Consider the following 15,925-nt stretch of genomic DNA (forward strand, 5'->3'; position numbering starts at 1 on the left):
TTTGAAAGGTGTTGACATTCACCTCCATAAAATGTCACTGTAACATTTAAGCTAACTCCATCTCAAGGGCCCATGAAATACATTTCATGGAAGCCCTCCTCAAATTGTCTAGTTTATGAAAGGGGGCAAGCGCTGCTCCTTGATGAACATTTCCCATGGCACCAGTGGCCTGCTGAGATGTCCCTCATGTCTACATGGGAAGGAGAGTTTACTTCACATCTTCCACTTCACATGTAAAAAAGAAGTAGGATATTTATCTAATATAACAACTCTTATAGCAACGAACAAATCAACCCAGGCCAAATTTATAAAGTAGATCAAAAGAAAATTTGGAGTCTTGTGGAAATCTGGTCTGTGTATACACAAGGTCTGGGTCCTATTACACCATCCATAAGCTGAGGGGTGCTTGATACTGGGATGTACCATACAGTTCATAAAGTATGACATAAGCATCAATCAAGTCCTTCATTCATCCTAAAAAAAAAAAAAAAGTCTTTCCATGTGTTCAAACCACCTGACAAAGATACTTACATCATTCAACCAATAGGAGACCAGTCGAGTCAGTGCTTAGACCTGAGCATTTCTAAAGCATCTTTTCTACTCCATCATTTGAACATCAAACTGGTAATATATAGGCCTAATATAAACCGTTTTTGGTGATATTAACTCATTACCATTAACTGCATATGAAACATACTACTCTACTCTACAAATATATATACTACTTTTCACTCATCTTCATTTAAAACTTTCAACGGTGTACTGGCCCTTTAATTCAGCACGAGCAACGCGCGAGTAGCACGGGGGAAAAATTTTGACACCACACTGCTTCACTGCTGCTCACTTCTGTTGTAAAATTTTAGCGGTACAGATATTACAAACTGCAGTTTTGTCGTCATTCCACACAAAAGACATCTTTACACACAGCACGAAATCGATGTGCTTTCCTGCCCTCTTTTGATTAACAGGATATTTTCGGCCCTGATCATCGGATGTTTTTAAACTATCCCGATAATGGCCGATAGCTGATAGCAGGAAAAATAGCCTTTGTCAGCCGATACATCGGTGCATCTCTAATTTTATATATTACATACACACACAAAAAAATCAAGTGTGGGCAAAAATAAGTCTTTTTAAACATAGTAGTAGCTCTGCCCCATGCTCCTTCCAGGCCTCTAGCATCCCTTGATTGGACCTACCATCTCTCAGGATACAAGGAAGACATGCATCAAGTCTCTCCTATGTCTTAGCACCGAGGTGCTGAAATGAACTTCCCCTGGCTGTCTGAAAAGCTGAGTCACTGGCTGTCCTCAAACAAAAATTATAGACCTACTTTTTCACCAAGCACTTCAATTAGAACTTTGTTATTTTACTTGTTTCTTCATAATGTAACCAATACTCCCCAACAGGGTTTTTAGACTGATGGTATTCTTAGTCCCTGACCTAGTAAAATAGCATGAGGATGTGTTTTTAATAGAGATTACAAAGCACTTCTAGTCACTCTGGGTAAGGGCATCTGCCAAATAAATGTAAATGATATTTGGAATCCTCCTTGATTATCATATGAATGGCAGCCATGTTAATAGAAAACAAAAACTGATCCAGTGTTTTAGATTGAGTGCAAACTGAAGAGGGTTTCAGAAAACTATTTAGTGGAGAGTCTCCAGCAGCATAAGAATCTCACGAAAACCTCTCAGCGATCAAAGACTAGAGCTTAAAACTGCTTTTATGATGCAGGAAGTGGTAAAATGTAAAGCAATTCCATCTGCCCAAAGAGAGGTTGATAATGTTGCAGGGCACAGCTTGAAACTATTTAGTTTATCTCCCCACCCACCTTTAACCTACCTCTACCTAACTTTCCCTTGTACAAATTAATTTAAGACAGTTCGGTTTGCTGTAATCTTGTTAATGTAATTACACTATTAAGATATACTGCTGAGTTTGCAAAAAACATCTCCAGTTAAAAGCTTCTCACACACTTTACCCATTAAAGCTATAGATGAGGTAGAGGTTAGAGAAGTAACTTTAATAAGAACGAACAAGTCCTAACCCATGTTTGTCCACCTGTGTACACAGGACAGAGCACAAAAGCATGACATCAATATAACCTCATTGTCTTTTTCTGAAAAACATTTCATAAAACAGCTGCAAAGATCCATTCCATGAAAAGAACGAAGAAAGAAGATGGGGACTCAAGATGGGCTTTTCATTTTAAGCTTTGTGTAGCTGTCCTTTCACTGACACAATATGCCAATATTTCCATGACTAACACTCATAACCCTTCCCCACAGGGCATCCTGCCACTGTTGGGCCCTTGAGCAAGGCCCTTAACATTCTCTGCTCCAGAGGCGCCACATCATAGCTGACCCTGTGCTCTGACCCCAACTTCCTGGTATGCTGGGGTATGCAAAGAAAAGAATTTCACTGTGCTGTGATCAATAAAGTTTCATTATCATTATGCTGGACTTTCAATCCAATTCTGATTTGTAAGAGTATAGGAGACTTGGTCATGTCCAAAAATATATCCGATAAATCAATATATCTGTTGTAAACATACCTCACTTGCCCCATACAGCAACTGCACTATCATTTATAGAGCAGGATTTTTCAGATCGAACAGTTAGAAGAAAAAACCTTCACATGACACGGCTATTATTTATGGTTCCTTCCAAACAGGCTCCTGAAAAGTGCTTGGGAGGCAAAGTATAAATCAGGCTTAACTTGTTAGACTTAAAATTTAGCACGCACAAAATGCTAACGTTACAAAAGTTAGCAAGGTACTGTACCTTACCACAGTTTAATGTTACTTCTCTTGAGAGTGAGAAGAATGGTGCCTGATTTGTGTGGAATATATGCATACAGAATCACATGGAATTCTTTTCTTGGGAAAAGACTAATATTTAAAACTAATATTTTTAGTTTTTCAAGGCATCATTCAATACTACTATTATTAATAATAATAATAATAATAATAATAATAATAACAACAACAACAACAACAACAACACACAATAATTTGCATGAATGACACAAAAATCCTTTATCCATGTGTGTGTGTGTGTGTGTGTGTGTGTGTGCACATTTCCACATTGTGCTAGATGGTGTAAAGTTCATTGACACTTAAAACTCACTAAAGCTGGCACACACTGTCTCATTCCCCATTTACACTTGCAATGAGATATTGTTTATTTTCAATTTCTCAACACTCTTGTTAGACAGCAAGTTAACTTATGGCCTGTTTAATTAGTGGAACTAGCAAACTAGCAAAAACCACAGTAAAATACAGAGAAAGCAGTTGCAAATCAGATTTTATGATTTGCAGTTTTAATAGAAGTTGAATCACACTCAAATTTGACTGCATCAGCTGCTTTCCTTTCAAAGCTCAAACACTTAGACAAACCATTGTATGAGAAGCATCTCAGTTTGTAGACTGTAGTAAAATTGTAGACTAGTAAAAATTATTTTTCATTTCGCAGCAACTTTCATTTCATTTACACCATTTCTGTGACACTCAATAGTGCACATGAGGAATAGGGACCATATTAAATATAGGAAGTTGGACTGTGGGCAAGTCTTCAGTACTGACCAGAGCACATAGCAGGTCCACTGCTTCCAGAACCAGCTCCTGGTGACCGATGCGAGCCACCCCAAGCTCTTCCAGATCCTGGTGCGAGATCTTCAACAGCTGCTCTCCACTGATCTTCTCTCTCTCAAAGCTGGCAACATATTGCTGGAGGCTGTCATCAAGACCTTGATAATGTAGAATAAGAGAAAACAGCATGAATTCATACTCTCACATTAAGTCACACCTGGCAGGAAAGTCCATATTACTACCATGAAATTGAGGACATAAAGCTTTTCAAACATGGTAAAGGTATTATGTGCATTATTTCTTCACTGTGCTTAAACAAGCAGCAGACTGCTGCTTTTCTCTAGAATCGTAAGTTCTTGTGTTTGCGTTGCAGTCGCTCAGAGAGAACAGGTGTGAGACGGAGCTCCCTGATAAAGCAATCATAAACAACCCGCAGGTTCCAACTGCCTACAGTATATGTGTGCTTGTGCGTGGCTGCTTAAACAATATGTACCTCTTTATTTGACAGTAAACGGTCAACTGTACTTAACATTTCTGTATTATGGTCACCTCTAATTGTCATGATTTACACTTTAATCCTAAGACATTAGCTAAAAAAATAAACATTAACACATTACTTTAAAAAATAAACGTTAATGGACTACAACAACTATACCAGTTCCCATGGGTTCCAGTTTTGTCATTGTAAAATTAGGGAACTTTTATATAATTGCACACATGAGGAAGTTTCAACAGTTTAACTCAAAGACCTAAACTGTTCCAACACACGTTTGGATGATGCCTTCACAGAATGTAAATGAACATGCTCAATGAAACCGAGCTGTTTAACTTGCACAGGAACTTGCACAGGCAGCGGACTGGTTTTGGAAATGAATGCAACAACACACTCCTACGCCAAGCGACATACACAACGCAGCCCACTTACTGAGCCATTCCACCAGTGTGTCAGTGAAGGATGGCTCTATGGGGTAATGGGGGAGGGGCGTGCCCCAGTCAAAGGCAGTACAGAGAGGGCCAGCTGCAGAGCACTGGCCCCATGCCCTGCTAGTGCTCAATGGCCTGTCAGCCCAGACACAACAACACAGCTCATCATTCAACACCACATCCATCTCAGTCCAGCTTTGGAAATGCAACATTAAGCGCCTTCCTAACTGCCGTATATAGGAAAGCTTAAATTATTAAAATGTACCTTGACCCTTGCAATGAGATATTGTTTATTTTCAGTTTGCTTTAAGATGATAAATTAGAATGTCAATTTCTACAACAATGTTAATTTGTAAAAATAAAACAAAATAAAATAAGCATAATTAGTAAAGAAAGGGAAAACTGTAGCAAAATGAGGCCCCCAATGTGAGCCTCAATCCGTTCGGAGTTGAACTTTGGAGTTAAACCTCATTAGGATAAGACGTATTTTATTTCAAAGTTCAGTCACAAGTGTGAGAGTGCAGCTCGGGATGAATGAACACAGCCCAGCACAAACAGTTCATCTTACTGACTGAGACAAGCTGTGCAAACTGGAAGGCACAGAACAGAAAGGGAAAAGTGTCTCCTTTCAGAATCAGATATTGCTAAAAATATTTCCTGGCGAGTGATGCTATTCTTCTATGGCTCTTTTCAGAGCCCATTGATCAGAGGAGGAGGAGAGAGGAGCTGGAATGTGCTAAAGTGATTAGAGGACTTGATCCAGGGCTTTCCGAATGGTTTTCCATCATTACAGTGAGATGTCGCATCGCAAAACTAGAATTAACAGCTCTCACAAGGCTCACTAATGAAAGGCCTTCACTGCCGCTCAATTGACCCTGCATTATTTGACACTGGACTGAAAAAAAAAGCATACCTCTGATAACAATAAAGAAAATCAATACTATTTTGGCAGCTATTAAAGGATTCCAACATCCCTTCTCCCTTAAAGAATCTGGAATTAAGGATTGGTTTTCAAATTGGGATATTTTCAAGATCTAGAGATCAAATAGCAAACATATATATATATATATACATATATATATATATATATATATATATATATATATATATATATATATATATATATATATATATATATATATATATATATATATATAGAGAGAGAGAGAGAGAGAGAGAGAGAGAGAGAGAGAGAGAGAGAGAGAGAGAGAGAGAGAGAGAGAGAGAGAGATCCTTCTCACCTGCTCGATCCACCAAGCAGAAAAACAACAGAATCACTGTGTGAAATTAGTAGGAATAACAGGAAAGCTAGCTCCTCTGGTCCAAAAACTTATGAACCTGTGAAGCTCCCACCATAAACACACCAAGTGTTTGTGTGTAATGTGTGATTACAATTGTGAGGTGAAGACAATAAAGAAAGATAGATAGAATGTCAGTGTAGTGTGAAGTGAACAAAAGGGACAAGTGAAGCATCTTCAAAAAAGAGAAGCAGCCAGAAGCATTTCACTGCAGTAGTCTAAGTAGGGAATAAAACACCTTGGGGTACTGTTGTAGATAAATAATCAACGACAGGGTGGTGCAATGCCGTTATCACCTTAGAGTTGATTATTTTCATATAACAGCATGCCCTGAAGTGTTTTATTCCTCTTATATCACAGAAATGTGCTAACACAAACATATTTTATTAATTAAAGAACAGTACGCTGTACTTTTTATCCAATTACATTTAATGTAGTGGATCATCCACAAAAGACGTTAGCTCATGTTATCATTTACATTATAGCTGTTATGAACAGTCATTACCTTACCAGCCTTTCATTTTTCTCTCTTGAAGTTAATAAAACAAAAAAACAAAAAAAACACAGCTTGTCGTGTTACTGAGAAACCAAAAGCTGAAAGTTCTCTGTACTGTTGACTCTCCCATGACAGAATATTGTTACAACTTTACCTTGGACTATAATAAAGCACTGACACTTTCACCATTACGTAAAAGTTTGCTCTCTTTATTTTCATAAAATATGAATGTGTTGTCATTTCATGCTGCCATTAAAACAAACTGTGTCTCATGCTTATATTCACTCTATTGGCGCTTTTCCACCACACGGTACGGCTTGACTCAACTCGCTTTTTGGGGGCTTCGCACTGTGGATAGTACCCGGTACTTTTTTTTATTACCACCTGGGTCAAGGTTCCAAGCAAGCTGAGCCAATACTAAATGTGAGCCATGCACGGAGGGAGTAGGGAATTCTCCTTAACAAGTGGTTCTATATTGTGCCTGAATAAATATGCGTCATTTAAAACATACTTTGTGTATGGTAATATTCTATTAATTGAAAATTATGTATCATTTCTCAACAGAAGGTTTCTGTCTTGGATTTTTACATCTCGCTTGTTACCAATTTCCAAACAGGCATTTATCAAAGTCACTCCTGTCGCAGCTGAACCTAACTTAGCCATATCGAGCACTACATAGGTTCTAGAACGCCGTTATTTTACATACTTAATAGGGTCCTTGTTCAGTGAAGAGGAAAGGCATTTGGAATACGGCCTGACCGTGTATCTGTACGGGGCTTCGATAATAGGATATTATCCCTGCATGAAGGCGAGTGGAAGATAGATCACGTAGAGGGGGCACTAAACTGCAGTGAGCAAGCTCAGAAAAGTAAAGCGAGTCGAATTGAGCCGTACCGTGCAGTGGAAAAGTGGCTTTTTTGATAGAGAAATACAGCAGGGCCGCACACATTTTAACATCAAACAAGACATGCCTGGTTTCATTTCCAAATTGTTTATTTGAATTTCAAGTAGAATTTTACTACTCATGCCTATTGAGTCACCACCTGATTACTGCCAGAGAAACTCCACCTACTTTCACATGTACATTTATGCAATGGGAACTTGGCACACACTCGGATGCTGCTACAGATACAGATAGTTCTAGGACCTTGTTTGTTATCCGAGTTATGGTGATCCGCACTGTTCGGTGCAGAAGCGCTATTAGCTCAGCTAGTTGTTTGTTTCTCACCCATACCAGAAAGAATTTCATGTGCTAAATTGTAAACTCTACATCATTTAGTGCAAGATATCATGTGACCTTAACATCTGTTCCAACAGGAAGCAGCACAAACCTCTTACTACCACTTCCCCCACCCGACCCTTGTACTATCTGGAATTAACACCCTCAAGTCCTCTCCTTTCTGCTGGTGTCCCTTCTTGTAGCCAGGCTCTCAACCGTAGACAGGCCCTGTGAAAAAGGAAGAGCAGGCTTTGGTTCTCAGAGATTTGATTACACGAGAAAGAAAGCCTTCCACCTCTCAGCCTCCCAGTGGGAGAATGAACCTATCTGACCTCCCTTTACACACACACACACACACACACACACACACACACACACACACACACACACACACACACACACACACACACACACACACACACACACACACACACACACACACACACACAAACCTCCCTCCTGTGCTGGCCATGCCCTCCATTGGAGAGGAGTGAAAAACACATTGTGTACAATAGTGGCTGCCACTGTTTCTCTCTCTCTTTTTTATTTAGACTTTCGGGCAAACCTGTGAGGATTGCAGGAATGTCCATTGTTCTACAGAGATGCCCTGTTGTGGGAATTCCAGATTTCTACAATGGCAGTCCCTTGGTACACAATAAGCCTTGTAAAGAAAAACAAAACCCTTTTAACATGTTAAGCTTTAAACCCTAATGCATGACTTCACAAATTAAAAACAAACCCTTGTGCAAGCCGTACAGTTACATAAAGAACAAACCAGTATCGGCTGATTATTAACGATTTTTCTCCCTTCCACAAGGATTTATGATCGAATATGACATGAGGTAAATTATTCATTAAAAGATGACTCAACTTTAACAAGTTGAACAACTATTTCTTTTCGTCTCACAAACTGAATTACCAATGAGCAGTGAGAGAGAACGGAAAAACAATCAATTACATGAAAAAAACATGAGAATAATTATGTCAAGAGCCTGTTTCTCACTCTAGGCACAAACAGACTCAATGATACTTGGATTCATCTTAAGCAAATGATCAGTGGATGAATTATACTACTGTGGTGGGGCAATGCTGTAGGCTGGAAGACAAACAGGACTGATGACCTAAAGGTGCTCAAGCTGACCCACATGTTGCCATGACATGTGACAGATGCTGAAGGGGGAGGAGGTGTTAGTTAGCAAAAAGCGCCACAGGGAAAAGAAACTGATCTGACAGGTTTGCAACTTTTGCATCAGGCATGAAAAGATCAAGTAGGGTGAAGGAAGGAATAATCACAGGTCAAAAAGCTGATGACATGAAGATCAGATCAGTTTTAGTCTGTTATATTATGTTGCATAATCATACATTTACAACCTCTTGACTTTGGCAAGTCTAGACACAGAATATTTTAAGTCATGAGGTCTGTGCATTGAACTTGCTTAAACATAAGCACTCTTCACTCACTACAGAGCTTCAGCTCAGAAAAACTAGTCAAAAAGTCGACTCACTGGAGCCTGATCGTCTGACATTTTTAGAACCACTAAAAGCTATACTAAGACTCTCTCAGTATTGATAAGTTTGAACAATGCAGTAAACACAGTGTCATTACAGATGTGTAATCAGAGGTGGTTAGGAAATCAGGCACTCCCCAACCTACCACTCTGAGTCCGACTCACGTCTGCGCCACATCCCCAAAAGGCAAAACCACAATGACAGAAGTCTCAAACTCTGAGGTTAGGACACCTAACTTGTACCACACTAGATTTAGCCTAGTGTTTACATACAACTTATAGAAAAGGGCCTATAATGGTGGAATTATTTTCTAACACGTAAGGAATGCAGGTTTTCCCCAAACCATCCAAGTCCTTATTATGGCAACCAAACAACCTCTAAGCTCAAACCCAAAAACTGACATGGAATGTGTGTTGGAACAGACACAATATACATAACTAATTGGAGAATATCCATCATTTCATTTTCAATATCATAATGAATAATACACCATTAGCCAAATTCCAAATCTTGACTGATTGATATAAAATATGGGCTAAATATCTGATATTTAAAGTGCTGTCAAATAATGGCAAAGGCAGAATAAATGTATTTTAATCTGTCCTAATGTTTTATGCATTTTGGCACTTATAACAGTGGAAACCTGTTTCTCTACAAAGTTGTCGGTTGGTTTCACCTTCAAGGAAAACCTCTTACTTTGCAGGACATTATTATTAATTACATAATGGAAGTGTGTAAAATGTAGTGTGGTTTCAGATGGAATGGTGTTACCAGTGGAGCATACTGAAGCTTCATGCCCTCGACTTAACCCTTTTATGTTGACTTATCCTATTCAAGGTGGATGCACACAAATTCGTTACTGTGTGCTCATTAAAATAGTAATGAGAGTCTAAAAACACAGGACTTGCACAAGAACAGAAAAACATACGGAGCCCATTCTGAAACCTTTTCCATAAAGTCATTACATGCAGTAGAGTGTTTACTGACAAGATGAACATGATTTAATGATAAATATAAGAATGAAAGGAGTCATATGGCATAAGAAATGCACATAAAATCTGAAGAGGAAGGCAGATGGTAACCTCAAACCTCCAGAAATTGAGAGACCAAATTCATAAAAGAGGCATAATTAAAGAGAGTTAAAGAAGAGGCAAAGATTAAAAATATATATCTAATGAAGCAAGGGAGGAGGATTCCACTTCCTCATAAAGCTGAGATATTAAACATCTGGAGCATAAATGATTAAATGGGAGCTGAAGTCATGATATAACAAGCTATAAACTAGACATGCTTGCCATAATGGCTTAAGCCATAAGAAGCTCTCAGTTTGGTTCCATAAGATGAAAAAAATTTAAAATACAGCTCATAAGTCAAGATAAAAGACTGGGTCATTTGCATTTTTTCCCCAAATCTACTGCACTAAATATTGTGCTTGTGCTCAATTCCATGGAAACATGAGCCCCTGGCAAATCTTTGATATCTTAATGTAGGGACTAAACACTATGCACACTGTAATGACTGACAGAGATGATAAAACATGTATTTTGGGGGGAGGGGGATAACTGCATAGTTGAATATTATAAAAGAAAATCACTAGGTCTTCCTCCAATTTTCAACTGTCAACAAGTTTTGGTGAGTCTGTTCCCATGATTGCCTCAGATACTTGTTCTTGGCTGACAGAAATGGAACCTGATGTGCCCTACTGCTGTTGTAGCAGCTAAGGTTTAACATGCTGTGCCCTCTGCAATGTTTTTCTGCTTACCACGGTTGTAAAGAGTGCTTATTTTAGTTACTATAGACTTCCTGTCAGCTCAGTCTAGTCTGGTCATTCTCCTCTAACCTCTCTCATCAACAAGGGATTTTCACACCTCAGAACTGACCAAAAACTCATTTATTTATTTATTTATTTATTTTTTACACCATCCTGTCTAAACGCTAGGGACAGTTTCTAAAATAATCAAAGCAGACCATCTGGTCCCAACAACCAAGTTACGGTTAAAGTAACAGATCACATTTTTCATTCTGATGTTTAATGTGAACACTAATTGAAGCTTCTGACCTTTATCTGCATGAATTTATGCATTGTGCTGCTGCCACATGACTGGATAACTGCATAAATGAGCAGGTGTACAGGTGATCCTAGTAAGGTGGACGGTGAGTGTATGTAATAATACAAGACCGATTTATGAACGTTGTTAAAAGAACCACCTATTTAAGGAAAAGTCATGCTTATATTCAATGCTTATCTATTGGGCTACATTTTGTCCCTCAGATCTTGCAACCCTGGTCTGGCTCGAACTTTCCATCATGTCATTTATTAATAAACCTCAGCCAAAAGAATTTTTAGTGTCAGTTTTATTTTAATTTCTGCCATTCCATTAAAGGGGAGGTTTAAAAACCCCATTCAGTCAGTTACTTAGCACAGGACAATTTACCATGATAATCAAGTATCAGATATAAATACTGGATCAAACCTCTTCGACCAATTAGAAAAAAGACTGACATGTTTTTCTCCAGTCCACTCCCTCTGTGTTCACTGTGAAAGTGCCTGATGCTTGAGTCACCATCCACTGATCTTTGCTCTTACGCATATCCACACATACACATTCAGACTCTATATGGCACAACCTCCAAAAGACAGTGATTAAATCTTATCACAAATGTATACATGAATACACTGCACCCACCAGCAACCATTCTCACCTGCATCCAGAATCCAAACATTAATAAAGCCACTTATTCAGTAACTTTGAGCTTTGTCAGTATTTATGCTGATGCCAAAACTGCATCAAAGTAGGTTAAAGTAGGCCGAGTTTTCACAGTGGCATCCAGTGGCAGGGCTTCCCCCAGTGCTCTGGTGTGGTTAAGACCTTTTTGTATGTGCACGTGCATTACCACCCTTTCATGCAGGTGCTGGTTGACAGAATTATTCAGCAAAAAAAAGTACAGCAACAGCCTTTTCAATTGTTTGTTGTGATGAAAAGCCAGATCACGAACATAGATTCTGAACAATACTGTAACTGAACTTTAGGTGAAGATAAATGTGGGCTTGTTTTTATATGCAGGTTTCCAGGACCTCATTGGGTTGCTGGACAACTTTTGGATTAAGCGGACTTGTTTATAGACAGATTTGAGCTGTATGATTTTATTTCAAATCACAAGAATTAACTGATGTCCAAAAAACCCCCAAAACAAACAAACAAAAAAACTATAATGATCCTTTTCTACTGAAATAGTAGCAAAGGGAAAGGGAAAACCCAAAGTGATGGTCAATAAAATACCCAGAATTTATTTTTACGGAATTGGGAACTACAGGCAACTTTCCACTCACCATCAAAAGCTCAATAAAACAGAACAGCTGGGAGACTGCCGATGAATCAACACAGTCTATTGTTTATAACCTGCTGTAAATCATTACACTGGTAAAAATGTGATGTGAGATAATAGTTAATTGCTGTGCCACAGGGAAATCCCGTCTCTACCAGGTGTTTTCCATGTCTTATGCCAATTTATGGCTTCCCTTGTGGATAAGAAACTTACATTTATGAGGAAAATTTATTATTATTATTATTATTATTATTATTATTATTATTATTATTATTATTATTAATAATAATAATAATAATAATAGATGCTGGTTAGGAACATCTGTAGGTGTGACACACACATACACAAGCTAAAACAAACAAACAAACAAACAAACAAACATTAAAACAGATTACATGCCTAAATGAAAAGTTAATCAGGCTAATCAGAGAGCAAGTGATAGAAATTGCAGACAAGTCTCAACATGTTCCAGACAAGAATTTACCACTTGCACCAGTTATGGAGACAAAGGGAGAGCAACCTTTGGTAGCACAAAATTAAGAGGTATTTCCTTAACACAAAACTACAGCCAAGATAACCCCTTTGGAATGAAATAACAAATGCTTGACGAGTGATATATATATATATAGTAGGCACACCAGTGGTTATTTGGCCTTTAATTTTAAATATGGTCTAAAAACCACAAGTGGCATGGAACAAAGGACAAGGACAGAAAAGGCTATTTGTAGCAATTTTCTCTCTTGATTCATTGAGGGTTTGGCCTAGTTGTGGTACACATTCCTGTCTTAGTGGTTATTTAAACATAGCGAAGTATGCCTGCATGTCCCATAGTTGACACAGAAAAGCCTTCTCTTCTATATTACTGAGGCATCATGAGTTATATAGAGCTGTGTGAATACTTGCCAAAAGCATTCTGCATATTGCGGCAACAACAACAGAAGTTAACACTTTCAACCTGAATTACAACAGCTAGGAAACAGGACTTCCCACATGCTATCATCAGCTAAGATCAGATAAATCAAGCATGTAGAAAATGCGCTTGAGAATTCTGACAAGCTGTTTTGTATAACGCCAAAGGTATCAGGTTGTGCTTTGCAACTTGCAACGTCAATAGTGGAAGTATGGGTTGCTATTTTTTACAGCCGTCATTAAATGACCTGGCATTGCTCTCAGCTGTATGTATTACATAAATATACATAGAAGGGATGAGAACTTTTTTACATGAAATTAAATTATCCGGGTATTAGACGGTACTGAAAGCACTTCTTTTTTTTTAATCATAGCCAGCAACACTTGATTCACATGCCATGTTTTATGAATAGTGTCTACAGATGAAGTAGTGCTATGATCTGTGCTTGGTGAGGCTCCTTATCGCCATTTCATTTATGTATTAACTGAGAATTCCACTTTTCTAATGGATTACCTGTTAGCAGCAATGTGGACCTCAGGGTTGAGGTTGCATTTTTCTCACTGCGTGAAGCTGAGTGTTTTTAAGTAGCCACTGCTTTTAGTTCATGGGGCGCTAATGCTGGCTTTGCTAAGCTCAGATAATCTTGCAGATTTGTACTGGGATATTCAGGTTTGAATACAAAGCAAACAAGTCCACTTCACTCCAGCACACACAAGGTGACCCTTTATTATGTCTCGTCTCTGTGGGAAACAGAGCATGGATTCATGCAAATGTCAACGGACACCATGTTTCAGTGGGGAGGTGCTATGTGTACAGCTTAGCTTAAGGCAGAGCATGTGAGACTGTAAGAGTCTAAGTTGAGAGAAATAATTATTCAAGTTCTGATGCTAGTCATACATACATTAAATACCACAAGCCAGACATCCTAAATCACAGGACTAGAATACTGACAGAGACTCCTTTGTGTACAATAATGACGACATATATTTCTGAGAATTACTACATATGCCCGATACAGACTCTCAGGCCCTGAAATAATAAAGCTGTATGGACAAAAGATATCAACTAATGCACTGATACAAAGGCACAGTGGAAATTCTTGACATCTCTCCAAGTTACTAAGAAAGTCTGCTTTAAATTTATAAGAACCTCTCAAAGAGGAGCCATATGGCAATTTCACAACTGTAAAGACTCACATATAGTGTCAAGATGGCTCTTTAAAGATCCACAATAGAACAGCTGTTTTTTTTTTAAATGTCATTTAAAAACATCATTTATATGTTTGTCATACGTAATCCAAACTAAATGAATGCACACATAGGATGCAAGTTTTTCCAAACAATTTTAAAAGCTGCAGTCCATGGGATTTTTTGTTAAAGTCAGGGGACAAACAGGTTCCTGAGCTACTGAGAGTCGCCCTGACAGTCCTGTCATACTAACTCAGTCATCGCTGCCTGAGGGTGCTGTGTCCTAATTGATGGAACACTAACTCGTATATGAAAGTTTCAGGACTGATTGATTTTGAAACTTTTCTGCTATTGGGAAATGATCCACATTCCACAATGAAGTTAAATAGGCTAAAACTCAGTTATATTACCATAGGTATGCATTTTTCATTCCCAGGCCCTGGGAATGAAAAATGGCTACAACATTGGCAACTATGGCAAAGCATCCCCACAACATCACACTGCCACCACCATGCTTGATCGTAGGTATGATGTTCTTTTTGTGGAATACAATATTGTGTTTACATCAGATGTAACGGGACCCCTGTCTTCCAAACCGTTCCACTGATGAGTAGTTGCTGCCCTCATCATTTCTGGAATTTGTTTAAATTTTGGCATAGTGTGTTACTAGGTAAGACCTTTTAACCAACTTCATGCTGTTGAAAAAAGTTCTAGTGCTGATTTGATTTGCAGTAAAAAGTTGAAAAAAGTTCTAGTGCTGATTTGGCCTGGTTGCATCTAGTCCAGCTGAACCCCATTATGAATGCAGTTACATAGATTTGGGGGATTAGCAAGTACAGGGGAAAATAAATTTTCACACAGGACTAGTTGGTATTGGATAATTTTTTTGCTTCACTAATTAACATAATCATTTAAAAACTGTATTTTATTATTTTATTTTATTATGTTTATTCAGGTTGCCTTTGTTTTATCTTAGATTTAGTTTTAATTTCTGAAACTACTGAGTATGAGATATACACAAAAACAGAATAAATACCTTTTCACAGCACTGTAGCTTAGATTAAATCTACTATATTCACCCCACAGTCCAGAGTCAGGCGGCCTGTTCTGAGATTACAACATACTAAACATTTACCCTTTTAACCAGATCTTATATTTTAGCTCACTAATATTAGGCAAATTTGTTCTGTAGGTTGTGTGGCATTTGTGATTTCACAGATTGACCACAGTTACACTGTGGCAGGGTCATAGGTTTGCTTGTTTTATTCGACACACTGTGAATGTTACCGTTCTGCTGATGTATATAGTAAAAATGTAATTCTTATTACAATTTTTTCGGCTGCATCCCTAACTGCTTACTGCTGTACCACATAGAATGTTAGTACAACTTTGGGAAATTTAGGACTTACTAATTTTAGGAATACTACTTAATGTGCAGAATGATGTTTGGGATAAAGACTTGA

General features: G+C 38.2%; 1 protein-coding gene across 3 annotated transcripts in view; it reads right to left on the reverse strand.

The window, feature by feature from the left end:
- The window catches only part of LOC108270102 (connector enhancer of kinase suppressor of ras 3), a 54,389-nt gene that overhangs the window by 34,461 nt on the left and 4,003 nt on the right, over window positions 1–15,925 (reverse strand). For all 3 annotated transcript variants that reach the window (XM_017476441.2, XM_017476440.3, XM_017476439.3), the window contains exon 2: window positions 3,587–3,750. In XM_017476441.2, coding sequence (XP_017331930.1) covers window positions 3,587–3,750 — 164 coding nt within the window. The remainder of the gene's footprint in view (window positions 1–3,586; window positions 3,751–15,925) is intronic.

Source organism: Ictalurus punctatus, chromosome 9, assembly GCF_001660625.3.
Source record: "Ictalurus punctatus breed USDA103 chromosome 9, Coco_2.0, whole genome shotgun sequence".
Taxonomy (NCBI): domain Eukaryota; kingdom Metazoa; phylum Chordata; class Actinopteri; order Siluriformes; family Ictaluridae; genus Ictalurus; species Ictalurus punctatus.